General features: G+C 45.2%; 1 protein-coding gene across 9 annotated transcripts in view; it reads right to left on the reverse strand.

Annotated features, from left to right (window-relative positions):
• Positions 1-24,258, reverse strand: part of LOC128893105 (polypyrimidine tract-binding protein 2) — a 265,695-nt gene that overhangs the window by 145,832 nt on the left and 95,605 nt on the right. For 3 of the 9 annotated variants that reach the window (XM_054153907.1, XM_054153905.1, XM_054153906.1), the window contains exon 2: positions 20,758-20,912. The exons of 3 other annotated variants lie outside the window; for them this stretch is intronic. In XM_054153907.1, coding sequence (XP_054009882.1) covers positions 20,758-20,838 — 81 coding nt within the window. In that variant the 5' untranslated portion in view covers positions 20,839-20,912. Of the gene's footprint in view, positions 1-979; positions 4,507-20,757; positions 20,913-24,258 lie in introns of those variants that run through there. 3 more of the 9 variants (XM_054153904.1, XM_054153903.1, XM_054153908.1) reach the window with 2 other exon arrangements.

Genomic DNA, 24,258 nt, shown 5'->3' on the forward strand with positions numbered 1-24,258 from the left:
AGGATCTCCCACTCCTCCCCTTCTCCCTCTTTGCACCCCTCTCTCGACACCTGTCGATCGTGGGAGGATTAAAGAGGATGCCGCGGTAGACACGGCGGGATTTAAAGCGTCTTCCTCCTTCCCCTGTCGCAAACCTCCGTAAACAGCCGAGTGGGAGAGAATGAGGGAATGAAAAAGAGAGGAGGGAAGGGTGTAGTTCGTACCAAGGTTCGGGGTTTTCAGTAGGAAACTCCCTCCTGTTTACACGGTAAACGTTGGAAGTGATTCACCGCGGCTAAATCTGTTTCCGATTCACTGGACCAGTCCAAGGGCGCCAGGCCAGGTTCGCGCCCATGGTCGTTTGCAAGTATTAACCATCGGCGACCACGGGCAAACTTTGTGGGTTGTAGTCCAATTCCTCTCGGATGATCGGAACCAACAAGATATTAGCGCGTATAAATTAATTCTTAATCTTTTCCCCAAAATTAAATATCCGAGAGTCTGTCCCCCAACGAAATAAATCTTGTATCTGAAATCTGAGTCTATGGACTCGCAATCATGTGACCATATTGTTTCATACGCCAAGCTGAGACTACCGGTAAAGTTTATCAATGATTTTACTTAGTAGTCTTGGTATTAAACCTAGCAGGTTCGCTAGCAAAGCTACCTAGCAAACTCTGTGTTCGAGACCTGGATCGATTAGTCAACGTTTTCGTAGATTTTGTAGCAAATACCGCCTAGAGTCTATCGACAATGCCACCTAGCCAATGCAACCGTATTGCTCTATATTCCCAGATGAGCTAACAAATGGATCCATTAAGGATTTCGCTTAGGATTCCCGGTATTAAACCCAGTTCTGAGAGCGTGTTCGCCACCCAGTGAACTCTGTCTTAGCTCTAAGCCTGACAATAGGCTCAGGGCTAGCTCCGCTTTATGCCATTAACCGGCACCAGTTAATCCCGCAATGGGGCATTAGGGTATGATAGAGAACACGACTCACCATAGTGTCTTTGATGTGTTCAACCGGTTGCAGGAGGACCGTTGTAGCGCCTAGCGGTCGGTGATGCTGGTGCTGTTGCTGTTGATGGTGGTGCTGCTGCTGCTGGTGATGGTGGTGCTGGTGGTGGTGCGGGTTGCAGTTGGCGATATTCGTGCAGGTGCAGCTGCAGGCCAAGTTGCAGGCTTGCTGGCCGGCGAAGAGATGTCCTACCAGGCCGGGGGTGATCGCTGCTGCCGCCGCGTTGTTGATGCTGCTCAGCAGGGGCGGAGGCAGGGACACCGCACCACCCGGTATGAACGGGTACGAATGAAAATACGTGGTGATGGAGGAACGTGCCTCGTCGGCGCCGATGGTATCCGCGAGCCAAGACTTGCTTGGTTGGGGTAGGAAGCCGCGGTTCCCGGTCGCGGCCAACGACTGCAGGCTCCAGAAGAACCTGGTGCGTTCCTGTGCGCTCCAGGCGCGTTCCTGTGCGTTCAAGGCACGTTCCAAAGACGTCTGATAACGAGATTCCGTCTTGCTAGGTCGGGTTAACTCGCACGACGGCCACCACAGTTTGACCGATTCTCGTGCCCCCTCTATGTCCTCGCGATCGACGCGCTGGACGCTCGAGGAGGTCGAACGCTCGGCCGACGATATCGGTTCGGTCGCCTCTAACGGGCCGGTTTTTACTTTCCCTGGATCGACTTCCGTCGTTGATCCACCGGTTGGTATAGTCGTTCGGACGTGGGACGCACTCGGCGAGTCCTTAGGTCTCGAGGAAACTGACCCTTCTCGCTTAAACCTTACTTGCTAGCTTACGCTTAGGCGTATGAAATTTTTATCGTATAACAGTGCAGTCGCGACACATAGAGAGTCCGGAGACCGGTAAACCTAAGCGATAGTGTCGGATAGACCTAGGTTACCCTAAGTTGAGCGTGACACGCGCTCAACGGTACAAAGTGATGATTGTCAGCAGGTGAGCGAGTAGTCTGAAGATGTCGCGGACAGGCCGTGCAAAGGTAAAAACAGGAGGGGGTGTGGGGAGTGGGATATACAATATACACGGCGTATAAATGTGTGTCAAGTGCGGGGAGAGCGTTAAAAGGAGACGAAGACGCGCTGACCCGCTCGTGGAGTCCTCCTCGCGCAGCTCGCTCGTACGTTAATTGAAACGACGTAGGTACGTGTTATTACTTGTTTTGTTTGCTTCTAAAGTTCCTGCCTCTTATCCGAACAGCGGTTGAACGCGATACGCGCCGGCTGCGTCGAAAGGTACGGCGATTAAAAAGAGCTAGCTAGAGCTAGTCGAATACCCTAAGAGAGCTAGCTGAAAATGATTGTCACGAAGATTGACAGAGAACGCCCCTGACCTAGGGGCACAGGGAAGAAACGACAGGCTCCCGTTTGTTTCGTTCTTGAACTGGGTCGCTCGTTGAACGGCAACGTGGCCCGACGTTTGGATATGTGCGAGGATTGTATACATGTAAACGTATGTATACAAGTGTAAATATATATAATATGTCGTATGTAAATATATATATATAGAGGTAAATATATATATATATATATATATAGAAGTATATGTACATATATATCTATGTAGATACAGAGCGTGTACACGCGTAGAGTCGGTACAGAGGCTGGAGATCACATGAAGACACGCTTCCTCGTGGAGGGAGGGGGTAGGGAAGAAGGGGGGAGGGTGGAGAGAAACCTTTTTCGCGAACTTCCCTCTTCTCGTTTCACGATTATATGCCCAACCCGCTACTGTGCTTGATTGTCTTGACGCGATTCTCTTTAATTCGATCAGTCGCTCATGATTCACGCGCGACCATCTCTCCTTACATACTTAATTACTTTAGATAGCCTAATTACTTACTGAAAAACGTCCGTTAAACGTCTAATGAATTACGAAGTCGAGCCACTTTCCTCGGTTTCCTTTATGTTTCTAATTAACCGCGTCTTAACTCCTCGCCGACTCAAAGTCCCCCCTTTGGTACCCTAGCTGGATCATCCGACGTCCGAATGACTACGATATCTAGCTGTCGACGAATCGCGGCCCGCCGCGCAACGAAAAATATAAATCTCTGAGAAATCTCTCGGCCTCGCGTCCTCCCTCGACGATTTCCCTCCTTCTCTTTCTCTGTTTGGGTGCTCTCAACGATCCGCTTTAAGATCCTCCTGCTCCAGATCCGTGCTCGGTCGTCTCCTCCTCTGTCCGCTCGATTTCTCTTGGAGCGAGTCGGGAGCTCCTCGGTTGCGAAACGAGGACGACCTTGAACCCGTCCGAGTTCAGGGCAGCGAGCTTCCTCCGAGCCGACTGGTTCTCTCACTGCTCGCGAGGACTCGCGTTCGACACACACAGACACACACACACGGTCGGAGGGGAGGAGGACAGCGAGAAGTGTGGTGGCAGAGCGTGTGCATGCATGCGCCAGATACGGAGACGCCGGGACGCTGGCCTCCCAAGAGGATAAGAATCGAAGACTCTCGGACCCGCGGCGTCGCGTCGTATCACGTGCCGTCCCGGCGGTGTTGAAGCGTTCACCTCTCCGTTCCTGATGGCTGCCTGAGTCTGGCGAGGGTGACTCGGGCTGGCACGCGCGCGTGGCCGCCGGCGGACAGACGGTGCGGGTAAACAGAGCGGCGGTGGCGGACTACGAGCGCGATCGGTGCCGAACAACGAGGCGGACCGGCGACGGCGAGAGAGGGAAGATATAGGAGAGAACGAAACGTAAAGAGGGGAAGAGAGACAGAGATAGAGCGCGCGCGTGTGTGTCTGTCTGTGTGCACGTGTGCGCTGGTTGCCGGATACTGCGGAGAGCGGCTTGCGGGGAACCGACCACTGGGAGGTGAAAGAGAGAAGGAGAGGAGAGAGTGTGTGTGCGTGTAGGTGTAGGTGTGTGTAGGTGTATGTGTATGTGTGCGTGTGTGTGAGGCGGTGTGTGTGTACGTGAGAGAGTAACTCGGAGGTGGGAACGATTAAAGAGCGTCCTACTCGATCGCCTAGCTTGACACAACTGAGGAGCGTCTCTCTCGCGGCGCCCGCGTAGGCCTCCGCAGCCGCCGCCGCCGCCGCCGTCGCCGCAGCCGGGTCGCGTCGCGGCTTTCAAACGCTGCCCCCTGCTCCTCGCAACCCGGCGACGCGATCATCGCCAATCCCGAGCCAGAACCCGCCGACGAGTCGCGAACCCGCACGAGTACCGTCGAGTCTGCGCCGATGTTCACCAGGACGCCGCTGGCGGTACCCGCTCCGCCTCCGTCTCCGCCGCCCGCGCCGGAAGACCGTCTCTACTAACCCTGTTTCGTTCAGCTTCGCCTCTTTTTCGACTCGTCTTCCCCCACATCGGGGGATCCCCTGGATGGACGCGAGCGGATTCGCGAGCGCGACGCGCTCTGGAGCTCGGGGGACATCTTTTGGGAGCAGTGTTTTGATTAAGGGTTGAAAACGATTATGGTATCGATTTTGAAGCAGTTGTAGATTAAAAGACTCTTAGACTAGATCGGTACGGTTCCAGGAAATAAAATGACACTGTTGTGTCTTCTCGTGGGATAAATCTCCATTTGGAACACACAGTTGTGTTCTCTTTTGGAAACTCTATATTAATTACTCTGTCGTATTTAGGAGTGGAATGAGCCTATAAGGTACTTTCTCCGTCTTTTTTTTTTTTATTTTTTTTTTATCTGATTTTCTTTATCGTTTCCTTGGACTTTGGAGTTTCCGCTTTCCCTCGTTTTCACCCTATCAACCCTCTTGTTCCAAAGTTTTCAATCTCCCTTCCCGAAACACTTAAACTCGTTCGCCGCCCCTTTGCTCCACTTACGCAGGAAAGTTAACAGAATTCTAACAACCGGTTCCCTATCGGGCCGAGGCTGCTTGAATTTTAACTCGATCGGCCCTCCTGGAGGCTTGGCTAACGAAATTACGGATTCAACGCTTCCCGGAAGTGATTCTGGAATTTCGCGGGAACCTTATAAATTTGAAATTTATACAGGCTGCTCGGTAAGGAGTCGCGAGTCTCGAAACACCAACGTTAAAACTATTTCGAACCTCGAGAGCTCGTGTAACTTTTAAGGCATAGTTAGTCTCAAATTTCGTTAAATATTTCAAGTCTTTTTAACCGACTTCGAAAAAGGCACACGTTACGTTTATTCAGTTGTTTCCAATTTTGCTTAAACTTAATATAATTAAATCATTAACAAGTCACTCTCTTCTACATATTCATAAATTATGATTATTGACATAAATACGAACGGTTGTGCGCTTCGAGTATTAAACTGATGACTAGGTCGCGTGACCAACAGACCATTGGTAAAAAGTTCAAGAAAGAAGTAGTTCTCCCGCTATCAGGATGGAATTGCCGATGCCAAAGGAAATACCAAAGAAAAAGGAAGTACAGTTCTCTCGAGTATTTGTTCGACTCAGAAATTACAACTACCGAGGTCTGGAAATGGGTGACAACGCGTGGGGTTGAAGAAGAGAGGCAGAATCACGATTCGAACGTAATCACCCCATGGTCCTCGACGCAGCAGCAAAAACGACAGGAAATTCGCAGTCCACGAGGACCTTCGATGGGTTCTTCGCAGCCTGATTGTTCAGAAACCGCCCTCATTGGTCAGGATCGATTGCACAATGAACCGATTCACCCTCAGCGAATTCAAGGACGCTCCAACGACCGACTGCCCATGGAAATGGTAACCTGATTAACTACAGTCCATGATTGGTCGAACAACGAACCTGGAGAACACAATTCTAAGGCCGAAGGTTTCAAAGGACTAATTCTAAGGTTAAAACGAGGGGGAAGAAAGTCACTCGATAGAATCGACTAGGTGACTGACGTAATTCTCGACCGGCGAAGTGGGTTCGTTAATTACTGTAAAATCATGAAGTGGGAAATAAAATAATTACTAGCGTCGCAGCTCCTCGGGAATTACACCGACTTCTAATTACAACGAAATAGCAGACACGAGGATACCACCCTCGACTTGGGTGTCATTTTTTACTGTTCCACGCTCCTACAACGTTAACACCGAAGAGGTCTGAATTTTTTAAAGAGACGCCTTCAACACGGGTTCCATTTACCCTCTGGATGAAACTCGAACCTTTGTGTAATTCCATTGCAAAAGTAGACGCTGCCTCGGTTTATGTTACCATTCGCCTGGAAAAGGAATCCTGGCTTGATAAGTACTATGTCAAGAATCGTGTCAAAAGACATAGCAAAATGTCATAATTTTTCTGTTACAAATCGATGAGTCGATTGAACGCCGAATCGTACCTTCAACGACAGCATTCGATAACAAATTTTTATAATAAATGTGCTGCGATATACGTAGCTTTTGTTCGTTTATTCAAAATGGGGCCAAACCGGCGACGCCAGGGGTAATTTAATTAACTTACCAAGCTATCAGCGTGCCAAATGAAACGGAATCAAAGAGCCTAAGAATCTTACCTGCAACAAAAATTAATATACGACTTTTGATTTAGTGAGTCGATTTGAGCAAAGCGAGAAAAAAAAAACACTAATTGGCAATTCTAAAGCCGAATTTGCTTTTCCTTGAATGGCATATAAAACTGACAGAAATTAATGTACCCTTAAAATTCTAAATATTGACACTAATTGATACAATTCGCCACCTAATTTTCCGACAGGCAGATATAAAAATGTAAAAAACGGCGGTTCGAAGATTTTTAAGCTCGACTTACCCTCTTAATGCGATGGCAAACGAAATCGCGAGGCGTTGGAGCGATCGTTAATCCTGCCGTGCCGACGACTTAATACGTTGGGCAAACCGTTTCGTACGGGGGCTGTAGCATCACCCCCATCGCCCTCCCCCCTCGCCAACCGCTCACACCCACGATTGCTCCTGAGAATCGACCCTAAGTCCCGGTGAAATTACTCCGGGGTAAGCAGTATGCAGATCGCAAAATCGCGACATACGTTAAGGATTAACTCGGAGTCGGCGCGGCGTCGCGCGGCGAACAGCCACGGCTAAAGAGGATCTACGAAATCAGGAGATCGAAATGTCCCTGGGAATCCTACTTAACTTACTTCGTCCTGTGTATCTGTTTGCTCTACAGTTTGTGGAACGGCTAATTCGTCGCTGCGCGCCGAGGATTCTCGGGTTAACAGGCACAATTTCTTCACCGAAATCAGTACTTAGATAATGATGCTACCTTTTAGATGTAACACCCAACCTAAACTTGTTACAGAGTCATTCTTTTAGTATAATCAGTACTTAGGTAAAGACGTTACGTCTCAGTTATGAGATCAAACCTGGACTTGAATATTAACTAACATATTTCTGAAAATCTCGTTTTGCTCACCTAAAGTTTTTAATATACGCGTTATCGAAAAAGTCTACCGAATAACTTTTTCAAATTCAGTGAAAGTGTTTATGTACACGGTGTCGAGTAATAACGGCAGGTAAGAGGGAATAAGAACGCAACAGTCGATCACCAGCATCATCATCGTCATCATCGATTTTGTCCACCGTCGATTTCGTGAATGCCAGTCATCGACGCGGAATTGTGTAACAACGATTTGTCCGCGTTTAGCGGCGTCGTTATCGCGGCATCGGCCGTGCATAATTCTGTTTGAACGAATCATTATTGCGGTCATCCGTATATACGTGCCGGTAAATCCATTTACGGTCCAGCTGTCGATTGTTCCGCGTGCTGAATTACCAAGGATGATTGATGTCGAGCTGCGGCCACTACGCCAAAATAAAACGCAAGAAACAAAAAATTACAATTTTTTGAGCAACACTGACAACGATGCCTACGATATTTTTATTTAAAGAAATGTTTAAGTCATGCGGCATAGAATACATTCAAATAGAATTCTTTCCTTATGGACAATGTACGCATTAGTCCAAACCTCGTTTGAGTTTTCAACGAAAGTCTGAAACATAATTCACTTTCCAGACGGTCACGTCTAATAATCTTCCCAGAGATTATGTTGCATGCAAGTCGTTCACAGTCTGCGGAGCAAAAAAAAAAAAGAAACAAAAAAATGAAACAAACACCCCTCGGCTGTCCTCACGCGAGCGCTACGTGTTCAAGTTGTCGCCCCTCATCCGGCTGGAGGTTCTCGAGATTTCTTGGCGATTTTATCGCCTCCTGGTCACGCGACTCGCGGGGAACTCGGATTCCTGATATCCTAGGACGTTCCCAATGAAAGGTCACGGAGTTGGGAACCGTGACGGGCGAGAAAGTTTTACGGAAACACGATAAAAACGAACTGGCAATTCCGTCGCGATGATTGATCGTCGCAACGATATTAAGTCCTCGTTTCGCATTGCTGGTTTGTTAGTATAGTGTTAATACTTGATGATTAGTGTAACAATTACGTTCAAAGAAGCCAAAAACCCTCGTTTACCAACTGTTATTTATATCGAGTCACTTTTCCCATTTTGTATCGCTGTATCGGAGCCGACATTTTGAATTTCTAAATTCTGCGTTCAGATTTGGAATCAGCGCATCCAAAAACCCCTGTATACCAAAATTTCGCGAAAATTGGTCAAATGGTAAAGTGTACATATTTTATAGACTTTGAGGGGTGGTTTCATCCCCTAAATACACAAATGAAACAAAATAAAAAAATACGTGTCAAATATTTTTCTATGTTTTAGATGCATGCAAAGTTTCAAAACAATCGGACATGGTTACCAACAAATACACGATAGTTCATATTCGGAGGAGCAATAAACAAAACAATTGTTTAACAATATCTAGCAGTGATAATAAGTATGTATCAGATAGAGAAAATTCCATCCTTTAATTTGGTTTTTGTTAGAAGTAAATTGGACGATTCCACGCCGAGCTACGAGAGTCCAAAGTTTCCTAAAAGTTTCCTAATAGTATGATTGGATGAATGAATGATTGAACACTGACCTACATTAATAACCGGAAGTGTTTACGCACTATGTAGTAGTAGATAGTAAAGTAGAAAAAAATCGCAAATGCCGTAGTATTTCCTGGACGAAGATGACAACAATCACCCTTACGGGGTTTCCCTTGAATATCTAGAGTACCTTTGGAACGATTTTCGCGAAACTTGGTATACAGAGGTTTTTGGGGTCGCTGATTTCAAATCTGAACTTGGAATTCAAAAATTCAAAATGGCGGCTCCAATATAGCGGAACAAAATACGAAAAGTGCCTCGTGGACTGCAAGGAATCTTCCAAATAACAATGTGACCTAACCGCAATCGTTACAGTTGGCAAGCAAAATCCCATCCCTGAAAATCATCGACCCGTGAACCTGGTGGAGGACAAGGTGAGCAGATTCCCTCGGATTTCAGTTACGTCTACCAAGCAGCAGTTAGGCTGCCGAGAGTAATAGGGCTTGATGCATGGCTCCCAGGATGCGCCTCCCCCTCGATGCTCTCCCTCGATTTGCCATTCGTTCTCCTGCCGGAGCAACCCCTCCGTCTTTCTCGACTCCCTTCACGGACTTACTCTTTATTTATTTAAAGCCCGTCACCGGGTTGGCTGCGGCCAGTCGCGGTATCCCCGATGGGAATCGACCCCTCGGAATCGTGTATGCACCGTTGTGTGTGGCTGTATCGAATGTTCGATTGGCCGAACCGATTTCTCGTTACCCGAACAGTTGCCGGTGTTTACTCCCTGCAGGCCGATTGCACCTCCGTCGACCTATCCTAGGCGTTTGCCTTCCGTTTTCCGTAGGCTGGAGAACTCGAAAATCAGGAGCACGCCTGAAGTCACGTTTCAAGAGATTTGAAGAGATCGGATAGGTATATTCGCGGAAGAAATGAATGATTGAGAGATCGAAAAATATCTAAAGTATCTCATGGAGAGAGGTAGAAAAACAATCTCCGTCCAACTGTAGTTTTCAATTGAATATCACCTCGTCTAGTTAAAGTTTAATACAATTCCATCAAGGATATATTCAGAAGAGACAGTAGATCTCGCTTTCAAGTGACAAATCGAGGCGACTAATTTGCTTAAATGAGGTACACAGGATAGGGTACGCTTCAGCTGTTGAATAAACACAAAGAAGTAGAAACATTTTCAACGAATTATAAATTCGAAGGGTTCACTGCGAAATAAATAACTAATAAAACGCCTGCGAGGGAAAAGACAGAAATTCAAGGCGCAATCTACGTGGGAAGAGTTACGGGCCAGCAGAGGATCTATAACAAGGAAGAAAATTCATGGCGAGCCAGTCTCGGGAACGGAAATCCTTTTCTTCGACAACCCTCTCGCAAGTCCCAGGGATTAGCGAAGGATCGAAAACTCCGGTGATTTGTAGCCGACGGGCAAATAGATTCCCAGCGCTCCGAACTTCGTCGCCTTCGAAGAAGAAAGAAGATTGTTTGTGCAGTTAAACGGTGAAAACCGTTTCGTGGTTTCCGCCCCCTAATTGACACATTTGCCGGAACCTATCGCCTGCGTACCAACGGGTACCACAAATCCTATTTATTCGATAACACTTTTAATAACTGTTCCTTTATACTGACCGTTTCGTTTATCTTTCCTACCTCGCGATATCAATTTGGACAAATTATTTCTTCCATTTCGTGTGTCATCATTTTCATTTGATTTCACGTTAAATAACTTTTAACTGATTTTAACTGAACCCGTTCCTGGGATTCGTAGAACCAATCTGTCGTGTACAAGCTTCCTGTCGACAATCGTGTCGAACATTGAGGAGGTAATGATGATCGTCGACCATCAGGCGTCCCGAGGCGACGTCGAAGACGGAACGTTTAAGGAACTCGTAAACAGTGACCAAATAAACCCGCCGCGCCACCGACTGAGATTAATGGAGGACGAGTAAACGCGGCAGTTTGCTTAATTTTCGTTAAGTTAAGGAACACGCCAGGAGTGAAATTGATTCGTCGGCTCGAGGGCCGCTCGATGACTTCCCTGGGAAAGGAAACAATCATGTTCGTTCCAGCGATAAACAAATTTGCTTTACTTGCGGTGAAAAAAAAAAAAAACATATCTCTCTCGTATCTGCATATTTTGGAATAATCAGTACTTCCCCAAGTAATTTGCATAGTGATGGAACTCTAAGTGTCGGAGATAATGACGCATAGTTTCGGACGTGATCAGTGATCAAAGCACATATTCCAATGGCGTGACGAAGGGGTGCAGCTCAGGTGAAATATCGAAGCGAAGCAACTTTTCTTTTTGAATCGACAGAGCGTGAACTATTGTTAAATTGAGAAAAATTCGTTCCCGATGGAAGCTTGGAACCGATAAACTGAAAGCCGATTAAATGTATGGGGCAAATGAGCCTCGAAAGAGAGACTCCTTTGTAGTTTCTTGTGAATTTTGTATCACGGCAGAACTTATTAATGTATATGGCTAAAAGAAAAAGACCCTTGTGGCGTTTGTGAATTTTGTACCAGAACACGGACTTACTTTTGAGGTATTAGATACCGAAAAGGATGGAAACTCATTTCCTTGATCGAGACGAAGAGGCTTGATAACACCAGGGGAACAGTTGAAAATCAAGTGCGATGAAAATTGGAATGCATCATCCGATGATTAAATAAATACGAGGAAAAGTGGAGCGCTCATGGGATGAGGAAATTGAATAATGATTAAACACGGTATGCTATTAAAAGTTGGATCATTTCTCGCAATTTCGCTTGCAAATAATAACGAACAGTCGAGGCTAAGGCTACGTTGATTATAAAATTCGCATTAAACTCCGCGTTGAGAGGCCGAATGAAATTTCTCTACGTTTCAAAGCGGACTGAAATTATGCGCTGCACTTTTTGCGCTTGACGCACGGTAATTCGGTCTCGTTAAAATTCGCGTATCAGTGTCTACAACAGTACCGAAAGTAATATCGCCCCGGGACGTCTTTCGAGCCCCTGAAAAATACGAGCAAACCGAATTAATCTGCGCCGCGCCACCCACGCAACCGGTAAGTAAACTTTGTTGGCCATGTTGCCGTCAACCGCGCCGAAAATTTGATCAGCTTGCTTTTGACAACGAAAACAAAACGCTTTGCGCGTGACGTCTACGCCAAACGTTTAATTGCCTTCCCAGAATTTATTTTTTACCTTCGATTAAATTTTCATAAATATCGAGGGTCACTTTGTCAACGCATAATTTTAAGAGACAATGGAATGTTCCTCAGAAAAATAGTTGACAAGAAAACTCTGTTAATAAAGATGTTAGTATAGATATACAAAAATATAAATGTTTCAAATAATTGCTCAGTGGTAGAGGCACGATGTTCGCCTCTAGCATTTGTCGACTGACAAATTTATCGAACAAGGTATTTCAGTTTGGTAACAAGACATTCATGCATTCAGAAATCGATGCTTTCCACAACCTTCCATTAGCCCGCGACCCATTGGAAATTCACCCGATCGGACAATAAGGGGTTAAACAGTTATTAAACTGTTCATTTCGCTACCCTTCGACGCGAGAGGATACAAATAACGCGCACAGACACAGAGATCCAAGCTCCTGACCGCAGAACGAACACAAGGATGGAAGAGTGTCCAGAGCGCGACGAGCTGGCTATAGGAAGGGGTCCGTATCGTTCAATCGCACCCTTAATTAGCGCACTCAATTAAGCACGCGCAGCGAGCCCGCACGACAGACTGCGCACACGGCACACCGCGCCGAGTTTTTGCGTTCAAACTACATTAGAGGATCGAATTAACGGCAATTATATGACTGCCTTCCCAATTGTTTGTCTCCAACGGGCGAAATCAGAAAAGGGGAGACAGATCGTCCATGTAAACATGCAAAATTATTATTTATCTTCTCTCAAAAGTATTACACTCTCGACAGAGGAAACAAAATTAATTGGAAAAGAATAAAAAATTGTTGTAGCGTGCGAAACGAATGAGAGGTAGCGCTTGAAAAGATTAGGAGTTTGAATATGACTTTATCAGCTTTTAGACACGAGCTGATAGAAATCACGACTACCAAGAGCACTTAAGACTTCTAGACAAACTAATACGCAAGCAAATCGCACCGTTTCCTGGGATCTTTCAGAATATACCAGAATTCACCATTATCAGAAATGCGAATTCGAGAAGACTATACGATATGGCGAAAGATAGTAACGCGACGATGCAACGAGGCAATACACGCTCCCAGGATCCAGCACGTGGCGCACTAAAATCGTACGAGGGATCCATTTTCCATTTGCCACTACCAGGACACCGCGATTTTACCATTTTCCAAGATCGTCCCAGTAACGTCTATTGAACGACATCGTATCGAGCCGGTAGTCCTCTTATTATCGTTTCACAGATATACGATCAACCAGTGGGAAGTGCTTTTCTATCGAAAACCCTAGTTTTTCCTCCTCTCTCTGTTTCTCGATGTTTTCCAAGAGTCTTTCGGTTATAAAATTTTAACAGAAATTCAACAAGTTTGGATTCTGGAAACACTTGCAATAAATACTTTTATTTCACAAATTGGGATTTATACAAAAATATCACGATGAATTCAAGTCCAAAGGGGGGCCCCGAGTTACCCTAGTCGATAAAAAAATTATTCGATCGATTTCAGATCTCCTATATAGCTCGTAACGAGTTTCGCAGTTGTGTGGAAACAAGAAGAACGCTCCCTATCTGTAGTTTGAAATTTTCCTGATAATCGAAATCAACAATGGACGAAACTACAGAACCAGCGCGACGTTGGTGCCTTCGATTCAGCTCACGTTGTCCTCAACGTGAACGCAGTCCCCCATTTGTGAAACCGTTCGCGCGACGTCTCATTATCGCTGGGAACGCGATAAAAACTTTCGAATTAACTCTGCAAAGAGCTATCGCTTTGCTAACGGAGTGACACGTCAAAGAAAGAAGGATCATTATTCGAAACGGGAGACATCATTAGGGATGTCTCAACGGGGAATCTCACCCGACGATCGGATCGCGACACCCGGTACATAAACTGTTCTCCGCGGACGTGAATGCTTCGACTTTCGATCCACAGACTCTGAGAGGGTCCTCCCTCACCTGACACCCCCGCCCAACCACCCCACAGTGATCGAGCGCTTCTTTATCGGGGAGCGATGTTGCGCTAACCAGAAATTCTCGATGAAAATATTCATCGAGCTGTACATTCATTTTTCATTCGTCTTTTCAGAACATTCGTGCACCCCTCCGCCATTTAATCGCGATAACGCAAAACCTAACGTGCGCTGTATCCACTTTTGAGAAGAGAAAATCTTGGACACGCCAATTCCCCTTTTTCAAATAACAATTTTTACACTGGATTTGAGCAACGAAACTCCACTCTACGCATAAGTAGACTAAATAATTGAAATCAAGGTGACGTCGACATTTAATTAATCCTCTAAAGTTTCCACGAGGGTAAAATAGGGCGACGCGGATTTTATGATTTTTCACCGAATGCAACCGACCGAGGAGAGTTACGCAGCTTCCGTCCTGAGTTCGTCGCCGTGCGAATTTGAATGGATTGCGTCCCAATGTTTGCCCTCTCCCCCTATGTACACTCTGTATATCGTGCGCCCTTCGAATCGCATAAAAGCACCGGCTGGGTTTCCATTAGTTTAATTACAGACAAGGTCGTCGTCGGTGGTAGAACATCGTTGCAGGTGTAGGTAGTTTCAAGCACAAGCCACGAGTTTAATTCCACGGAAAAGGTGAATCAAACCTTACGAGACATCACCGAACGGCGAAAATCTGTTCCAGGGAGACCCTACAGAAATCGAATCGTTGGAGACTGTCTACAACTTGGAAAAGTTTAAGGAAAAATAGGAAACGATGGGTCATAGTGTCGCGAGTTCTCTCTTCCATAATGTCACTCTCTTCCAGATTCAATCTTGGAAAAAAAAACAGAGAACAGATACAGGTAATAATTAAAAGGATGGTGGGGGTGCATTTAAAAGGAAAATCGGCGTTGTAAAGGTCTCGTTGGCGCTAAGGAGGATGGAGAAGAGGCTCTCGGAGGCAGCGGCGGCGGTGTTAATGGTCGATCGCGATGGTTGCCGGCTCCAGGTGCAGGTTGGCCGCCTGAAATCCACCACCTCGGCCGAACAAAGCGGAAAGCCTTGGCGTACAAACAGCGCCGGCCGGGCCCCGTGATGCTGCAAGTGCCGCGAAACTTTAACAATGGTTATTGTTTCGGCCGGCTCTGTAACTGGTCTAATAAAATAGCGGAAGCCCATGCTGGGAATGGCTGAAAAAAAAAGCCGTCGAGGAAAAATCGGCTGCCGCCTGGTTGGGGATACAATGATAACGGAAAGTTCGAGGAAGAGAGAGCTCGAAACTGCGCCTATGGCTCGTTATCGTTTCGAATGCGCTTTCTGATGTTTTATACGGGAGCTGTTTGTTTTTTTTTAACGGTGCCAGCAATAGGAAATCGCCTAATGGCTGAATCGTTCCGGTGTTTTACACGAGCTGCGAAATATTCGATTGCACCAGAGTTTTCTCCATCGAGGATGCTTTTTTCTTCGCCCATAGAGCTTGAATGTTCCCAATTTTCACCCCGATGGAAGCGAATTTTCTCGCTCAAGCGATGATTCCTGACGCGATTGGTTCCGAGAATTCAGGAGAAATTTGTTGTACTCGAAATGTTATCAGACTTTCTTCGTCTGAATAGGGAGACCCCCAACTTTATTGTCACTGTACCGATGCCTCAATGAATAAAAAATGATACTCGATAGCAATATGCATACGCGGAAATGTTACATAAAACATCAAGCTTTTAACTCCACGTTGTGTTTATTTTGATTCCCGTTGCAAACATTTTGAAACGTCGATATTTTATCCGATAATTTCAGCTCCAGAGATTTTGAAAATATTATTTCAGTCTACCTGTGTAAAGAAATTATATTTTTCCTTCGTTTAATATTTCTAGACCCTACAGTTAATATATTGAGATACTCAGTAGCGAAGGAAAAATATTTCTTTCATTATACCTAGGATATTTAATAATATTTGGTATTCTTATATTTGCCACCGTTAAAATGAAAAATGAAAATTCATAACGTTGTTAATACCTTGCAATGTGATACCGATTTTGATAAATATCTACAAATCCTTTTCCCAAATAGCCTGTTCGATTAGCAACGAGCAAATGAATGCACATTTTTACTGGAATACACCCAGTGTCGATAAACAACGATGTGAAAAATAAAACAGTTAATGCTTTTCAATGTTCAACGACTATTGACAAAAACGAACGAAAATATCAGTATAAATATGCCATGTTTTATTTTGCAAATTTCCTCCGTGAATTCAGGTGATTGGATCCAAGTACTTTGGTATTTAACATAACATTTACGTACGTCCATCGTTAATAACAAAACCAACGTAAGAATACATATTTTCAAAATGTTATTTAGAGAATGACTGGTAGTTACGTTTCGCACCAATGTCCACTTGTTAAATATTAAGCAACGTTCCTGGGAGGTGATTCGCCGCAAAAAGGGTTCAAGAGGAAGAATATCCTTGGAAGAAGGACGCGTGTGGAAAAGCTCTTGAAAATTCTCGAGTGCCGAATCCCTGAAGTCAAGGGTTGTCTTGGCCACGGATTACGCGTTTTCCGCGGGAAATCCCCCACGGCGGAAAACCGACGGCGGATACCGTCGCGACAAGGCTGATTTGAATTTTTCTCGGTGGCTCAACGCCTCTGGCTCTTTCCGGGACACGTCGCATTGAATATTCCATAAATAAATCGGCGTTTAATAGAAAATCGGGGAACTTCCGCCCACCTCATCGCTCACTGTCACGCCGGCTCCACCGCCGGCACCTAGTATCTCAATAATATTCAGTTTATAAAGTTTGAATGGCTCCCTTATTACGTGGCTGACGAGACCCCGTTTTCTCTCTTTTCTCTCCCATTCGACGGGGATTTATCTTGCGGCCGATCAATCCACAGCCTCTGGACCCTTCGCGTTTTCCACCCGATTAAACGCGGTTAACTCTGCTAGCAGATCGTTCCACTGAATTACGAAAATTATCTAATTATCCCGTAACATTTGGTGAAACGGAAAACCTGACAATTGGCCTGCGCGCTTGGCGTACTATAGCCGATTGTTTTGCGTTTCAAAGACCATTACCAATTCTAGACAACAATAACGTTTCTCGGAAGTAAAGGAACCCCGATCGAGCGTGGTGGACGACGCGTCCGGTCCTAATTCCTCTGTTTGCGTATGCAAACGAAGAGACGAGGTCAGCGAGGGACGCTAGAGCACTCGTGTTTAGATTGTAAGTTTGTGTGTCGCGCACAAACTCGTAAACGCACCTGTAGCAACAACTACCTGGCCAGGTTGCGCTGTAGAAATTGAAGAGTTCTGGGGCTTGGAGAAAATTTACCCTATCCTTGTTTTTATAAGGCCGGTTTGGTGAAACACATTCGTCGGGGGGTTCTGTGGGTTATTCCTGGAAAGGTAACAACTTCTCTCGAAAAATAGTAAAGCAGAAAACTAGAGTATCTAACGAGATGAGAAAAGACCCCCTCGAGTACTTTTCAATTCCCGCAAAAGAAAATTGTGACCCCTAAGAATTTGCACAAGTATCACTTAATCAGGGAATGTGTTAACTTATAGGGCCCAGTGGGACCAGGTATTGTAGCTCAGAGGAGCCGCAAGGAAATCAGGAATATTGCTGGAAGCGAGGCGTTTAATAAAGGCTGGCTGGTTTGACTGAAGCACAATGAAACTGCCGCTGTAGCAAAGCAAGGTGATTTCGAAATCCGCCGGCCTTGTTTCCCCGGCGAAATGGAAATTAATTCCCTCCTCTGCGGTAATGAATTTCGAATTTCATGCGTGCGTGGACGGGATCGCGTATGCGTGACTGGCGAACGAACGGGACCGGTCGCAGGCTGGAGATAATATGATTAATTCCTGAGAGTCCTAGGGGGAAAAGTAGCCTGCTCATGCTGACAAAAGGATGCAACGATATTCATTCGGATGAATCGAGCCATCTTTCATTTTTGCATTTGATATTTGTAATCCCTAAGCAGCAAAATAAAACTCACATCTGGAAAATAGAGTAGAGAATCTATTATACTCTACTCTGAACACCTGTAGGTGCCATCTAGTTTTTCCCGCTGTGGCGAGCCAATCGTGCATCTATTACACCTAGAGAATACTACCTCAAAATGATATGAATATATCTGTAGCAATATACCTGGATCATAGTTAATTAGCCACTTAAATCCATGGAGAGCCATAGACACCGTATGACTACCGCGACTCTTAGATAGATCAGACATCCAGCCAATTTAAATCGCTATACCAACTTGGATATATGCAGAGCCCTACACGCGAGATTTCTCCAAGGTGTGTAACTTAGAATGGCTATAAATAATGCCCGATAGAATCAAATATTCAGCACGTTATCATCGGTTGCTCGCAGATTCACAGATCCCAAACTTCATTTCAACTATCGACCGACCTCGGATAGCATCTCCTTAAGATTAAACGAAGGTGGGTTTAATTAAGCGATTCAATTAGCAGAATGGAGAGCTGTAAACAAAGAGAGAGTAATTTGATGGAAAAAAGAACACTTTGTTCCACGGTAACTCAATGCTACCTAGCTTCTTGTCTTGCTGTTTGGTAAAGAGGGCACTTCAGGGTCACATCAGCGACTCGAAACGCAGATTCGCATTCTCCAAATGGAGAAACGAAAGCTCCTTTGCATTTCACTTTTATAAACTCGCATAACGGGAACGGTTATCGCGCAGTGGAAGCTTTCGCCGTTTCCAGGGTGCGCGATTCGGCTGCTGCAACAGCGTATTCCTGGAGGAGGGAACACGATAAAATCAGGGAGAAGCACCGTGGTGGATTCCTTTAATTACCGAATGGCTGGTTAGGGTTATTAGGGAAAGGAGGAACAACCGCGGCTTTGTAAAAGAGGAATAGTTATCGCATTTTGTTGAGCTGTGCAGTCTTTTCCGTAGAGGTATTAAATTTCTAGACAGCTGGGCTTCGCGAGATAACCGTGAAAAGTATGAAAGTAGAAGATGCAGAAGTGTATTATACACCATTGTCCACAAGCACCCTATTATATCGTCCTTGAGGCCCCTATAATGTTGTAACTGGACATCAAACCATATTGCCTCTGAGCGCCTTACCAATGTTAGCCCTTGAACCTCCTATAATATCGCCCTATCATACTGTCACTGAGCATCGTAATACGCAAAGGATGGTCTACTGAATTAGGTGCGTCGTCAAACACGTTTTCAGTCACCGATTGGCTACACCGCCGCTCCCAGTAGGCTTTCTAGCAAGTATTTCCTGTGGAATTTTAATTAATACCTCGTGGTTTACAGAGAGGCGGCCGAAACGAAGAGCGAACCGGCGTCAGAGGGATACAAAGCCCTCGGATAAAAGGCGATATCCGAAAGCCCGCCGGGGGGTAGTTTTTTATTGGCGACGATATGCCCCGGCTTCTTTTGCAGGATGAAACGGGAGTGAAAAGGTGGCCGACGGGAACAAGACCTGGGGCCAACGACACCGGAAACGGCACCAGGGTACTGACAAATTGCAGCTATTAATACTTTGCGCTACGAATTTTTGTCAATTTTCTTCCTTATTAATTTATATGTTTTATTTGAAATATATTTGAAACGACAGTTTCTTGATTCGCTCCTACATAGTTTAAACACAACTGCAAATTCAATCATTTAAAAATGATTTTTAAACAAATCGAATCAGCAATGTCCAGAATTACTTTCTTACCCACAAATTTCCTGCAACTTCCTCTTTCTCGAGCTGTATCAAAGAGCTGGACACTGTTTGAAAAGACGCGTCGCTCGCCTTTATGCGATGGAAAATGTAGATATTCCAGGGGTCGCAGAGAAGGGAGGGCACAAGATGATACAGTGCTCTCCATTCCCAGGGAGAATTCAAACAGAACCAAACGGAAAACGAATTCTCTTTCCGTCGGTTCTGTGCCTCGAACGTCGCGTCAACTTCAAAACTGAATTAAGTCTTTAAACTTGCAGGATTACCGCGGATACATAGGAACGTAATATCTGGGCGAAATCCCAGGAGCGCGTTCTCAAAGATCTTTTCATCTTCAACGGAATTAAGCTCGGTGACGGTTTCGAATGCTGCGCCGGACAGGCTTGTTTACGTTTAATTTATTGATTAAAGAAAGAATTACCAGTATCTCTTTGTTTCAAGAAAATTGTAGGATCTTTCAGGATATGGAGAAAGATGAACACTTGTTGAAGACCTGGACGGGGTTGTTTGAAATACCTGTTATGTGAACCATAAATTTCTTATTACAAATACTGCATGTATTTACTTATCTCCTTTTATAGATTTCTGACATAAAAAAGCATAAAACATCTGAAACTGATGCTCAAGTCGCAACAAACATCAACATACACGGACGAACTTTCCAGACAACCAGATACAAAATACACATCCTATCCTAAAAAGCATAAAACATCTGAAATCGATGGTAAAACCGCGACAAACATTACAAACACGTACAAACCATTTCGAAATTAAAAGCATGCCTTCTCATGGTTGAAACAAGAGTGAGAAAAATAGAACATAACGCAATCACGCACGTACGCGTCGCAAAAGTGTTTTCGTCGTGACTAGAAGAAGCAAGCGCTATAATAAACAGTTTAGATTAAGTGACATTCGTTCAACTGTGCGACACAAGTTCACTAAACAGAAGGAAGTTGAGAGAAGTGGTACGACGTTGGTTCACTTACCCCAAACACCGACTAAACTTTTTAGGCTTGTCTTTCTCGCGCCGATTTCGGATCGATTCAATTTTAATCGTCAATTTTTTTCGCGGTTAGAAAAATGTTTGGCCAAAAGATGCGCCGCCAATCGAAACTGGATCATCGCGACTCACCTTTATTCCGAGGGTAGGAGTCAGCATTCCATAGTCGGTTAGGGGTGGCAGCATAACGGGGGGTAGGTTTGCCATCATCATACTGTCTAGAATCTTCGCACGTACTTCCCCTTCGTGCACAGAACACAAATCAATTTATTGCTTACTAGACCTACCTGAAACAGAAAAAAACAAAACAACATCAAGTACCAATATAGACTCAAACTAATTGTAAAATGATCAATTGTAGGTAAAATGGTCAGTGTAGAGGACAATGCAACCGAGGTGTCTCTACTCCATCAATGAAACTGAGGGTCTCAGCGAAAGAGGAATCGAATTCAAAATAAGCACGCAACGCCAATCAATAAAACAACTTGTAAGCCTACAAGGTATCCCTTCGGTTTCGAGCGGAAAGCGAATCGTCGCGTAGGGGGGCCGGCCGCGGCCTGGCGCGCAATCAGCAAACTTGGCGGCGCTTTCTCGAACAAAGCGCCCGACCGCGTTTTCCTTATCTTAAATCCACGTGAAACGCAGAAAGTGTAACAAAGGCTACGGAACTACGGCTCCAGGTATCTACCGATGAACTTTTCTCCGGCGAAGGCGACACGCTTGGCGCAAACATTGTTCCAAACTCGCAGCGATCCGGAACCAGCAGCGGAGAGAGAGTCTGCAGCCCTCAAGTTTCATCACCAGCCCTCTCTCCCGCCGCCAGACACCATTTCAATTATACCCTGGCAACCAATTAAGAAATTAATCCATTAAGATTAACGTGAACCCCATTGGAACCCGTGCAGATGGGATTCCACACCACGTGACCGGTCAAAACCTGATCGTATTCATGGCCGTACTTGCGGAGAAGGTCAACATACTAGCCGGCTGTTACAGGACCCTGTATTCTACCGCTGAGTATAGTTAGTGCTCGGACGCTCGATAAGGGTACCATTTTCTTTGGATCTAATACATTGCAAAATAAGAATTGGACATCGTCGATACCCAAACGGACAAAAGTTTCGCAATCGCCTAATGCATCGTTCGCATAAGAATGAGAATGACGAATTCTGGAAAACGTATCCGAGTAAGAGCAGGGTCGAAGCGAGGGGGTTGAAGGATGGGTTCGAAACTTAGATTGGTGTCACGTGGCCGTCGTCGATCTACGAGTTAGAGAAGCGGATGTAGAGAAGGGAAGGACGGTGTTCGCCGCCAGGGGAGCAGGGAGAAACGTTGTAACAGCACGATCCGAGGCGGCTTAACCGGCAAATCCGACGTAAGACCTTCCGCGAAATCTCTATTTCCGTGAACACCCTGTTTCCACGCTGTTTCTGTGCTCGACCAAACTATCCACTTCTTCCACCCTCCGCCCTTCTTCCTCCTTTTCATCTTTATCCGGACCCTCATGCTGTTTAACGTTAAGAAAAATTCGCGGTAACCTCCCAGCAATTCACTTTTCTGATGTTCCCTTACGCGCCACTTTATTGTCTTACTTCCATGCAATTCCCAGAAAGAAACTCGAGATCTCCGCCCCTTATTTCCTTGAGTGTTTCGTTGGTACTTCGGCTTGTTCAGCTCCAAACTGTCCGAACTTTTCTTTTCCCCTTTTCTATAACTCTTTTCTATAGTCGTCTACGTTGCTTTGGCGAATTTTTCTTCCATTTTTAACAACGAGGAAGTGCAATCTTTGCCAAATATATATATTTAGCGATATATATCGATCCTGTTTATTCCGATTGGTCTCCAAAACAAATAATCGAGACGCTAAACAATTGCTCGAATTGCTTCAGATTCAGTTTTTCTCTGGCTACGTTGTTAGTTCAACCCGTGGCACGTTCCGCATCCTGATCTTGACGGATTAAGTTCTTAATTGGCTGGTTCGTGGAGTAATTGAAGAACACTTAGAGAGGCTCAGCGTTCCGTGCTACGTGATCACGAGCTCGAACACCGAAAATCATCTTTATTCGTTGGAAACGCATCGAGCGGGCTCTTCCTGTGGAAGCCGATTCGCGGCAGTTCCGTTCAGTCGGATTCACGCGCACGCTTTTCACGTAAATAGCTGGCTCAATGCTTTGATTGTTTGCTGCACGGCTAATTAAAGTGTGCTTAGGCCAGTTTAATTTCCACTGGACTGTTGCTCTTGAATCGTGACGAAGATACACTCTGGACTTTAGCGACGTCCACTTTGGTATGCTCGACAGTCGATGGTCATTACCGAATTTGATGAGACTTTTATTTAATCAAAAATGTTGAAGAAAATAAGACTACAGTTTTCAAAAATTTATTTCCATCGGTGTTTCGCGTGTTGGCATATAACAGAAAGCAGAGGGCAATATTCGTTCAAACATGCGTACACATTAACAAAGAATTTTGTCCTACAACTAAATAAAATTGATGCTCTATGTATACTTAGACGTCCATACCTGACATATAAAACAATTCAGAACTCAACATATACAATCATACATGCATAGATACATTTACATACACAGAATTTGCGAAAGTCTTACAAATCATCCCCTAGATATTCCTGTATCGAATTTCCTCTATGAGAGGTTGAGGGGGTTGAATTTTAACTGATAGCTGTTCTTCCCGTCCGTTATATTCTATATTTAATATCTGAGGAAAGTAAACCAGACTTTTAGTTACGTGTCGAAAAAGTAACGACGCTCGAGACGAGGATCGTGACTCGTTTCAAGCCAAGTTGCCTGTGCCAAACTTCCTAGACACGAGCCACCGTCGCGAGCAGTGTAACACGAAACTGGCTGAAGTTAATCAGCCGTGGTACGACGACAACATTCTCGCAAAAAAAAGCGAGCAGCAAGTAACATGAGAGGAGAAGATGCTCGTTGGGAAACAAAAACACCATTCACCTTCTCTGGAAATGACCGAGAACTTAAGACCTTCTGTATTTACATGCAGAGCAAAACTTAAAGGGAAACTAAAATGAAACGAATACAGGTGAAACATTACAAGGTGTGTCAACTTGACCCTTCTACATTTAGGTCAATTTTAGGGAATACAGTCAAACTCCAAGTGTCTGTCTTGAGCCTTTCAGTGAGTCAATTAACAGGATTTATAAAAAAAAACTTGCACGATTCTTCCACTCACCACAATAGCTCAGGATAGCGGAAATGTCTGTGTACAATGCAGTATGGTTCCCAACCGAAATACTAAAATCGGAATGGCTCTGACTCTCAGCCCAATCCCTACCTCTAGGGCCACGGTGCTTTTTTCACTCTACCGTCTTCTCTCTCTCCCCCTTTTTTTTATAGGGTAGGATATTTTATTCAGCGGCACTCTGCTCGCTCGCCTCTCGCGGCGTTTGATATTGCAGTCTCATTGCATAAAACCCGAGGCTTGCATAAAACACGGACCGGCGTTTCTCGAGCGGAAGCTGACGGGTCGGAAAGACGGTCAGAAACGAGCGATGTAGGAGGGGGAGGGGTGGATGTAATACCTCGCGGACAGCATAAGGAAAAATTTGTGTAAAAAGAAATTCAACAGCTGGGGAATTAAGCGTGACATGCTCTG

The sequence above is a fragment of the Hylaeus anthracinus genome, unplaced genomic scaffold (genome assembly GCF_026225885.1).
Source record: "Hylaeus anthracinus isolate JK02 unplaced genomic scaffold, UHH_iyHylAnth1.0_haploid 2, whole genome shotgun sequence".
Taxonomy (NCBI): Eukaryota; Metazoa; Arthropoda; class Insecta; order Hymenoptera; family Colletidae; genus Hylaeus; species Hylaeus anthracinus.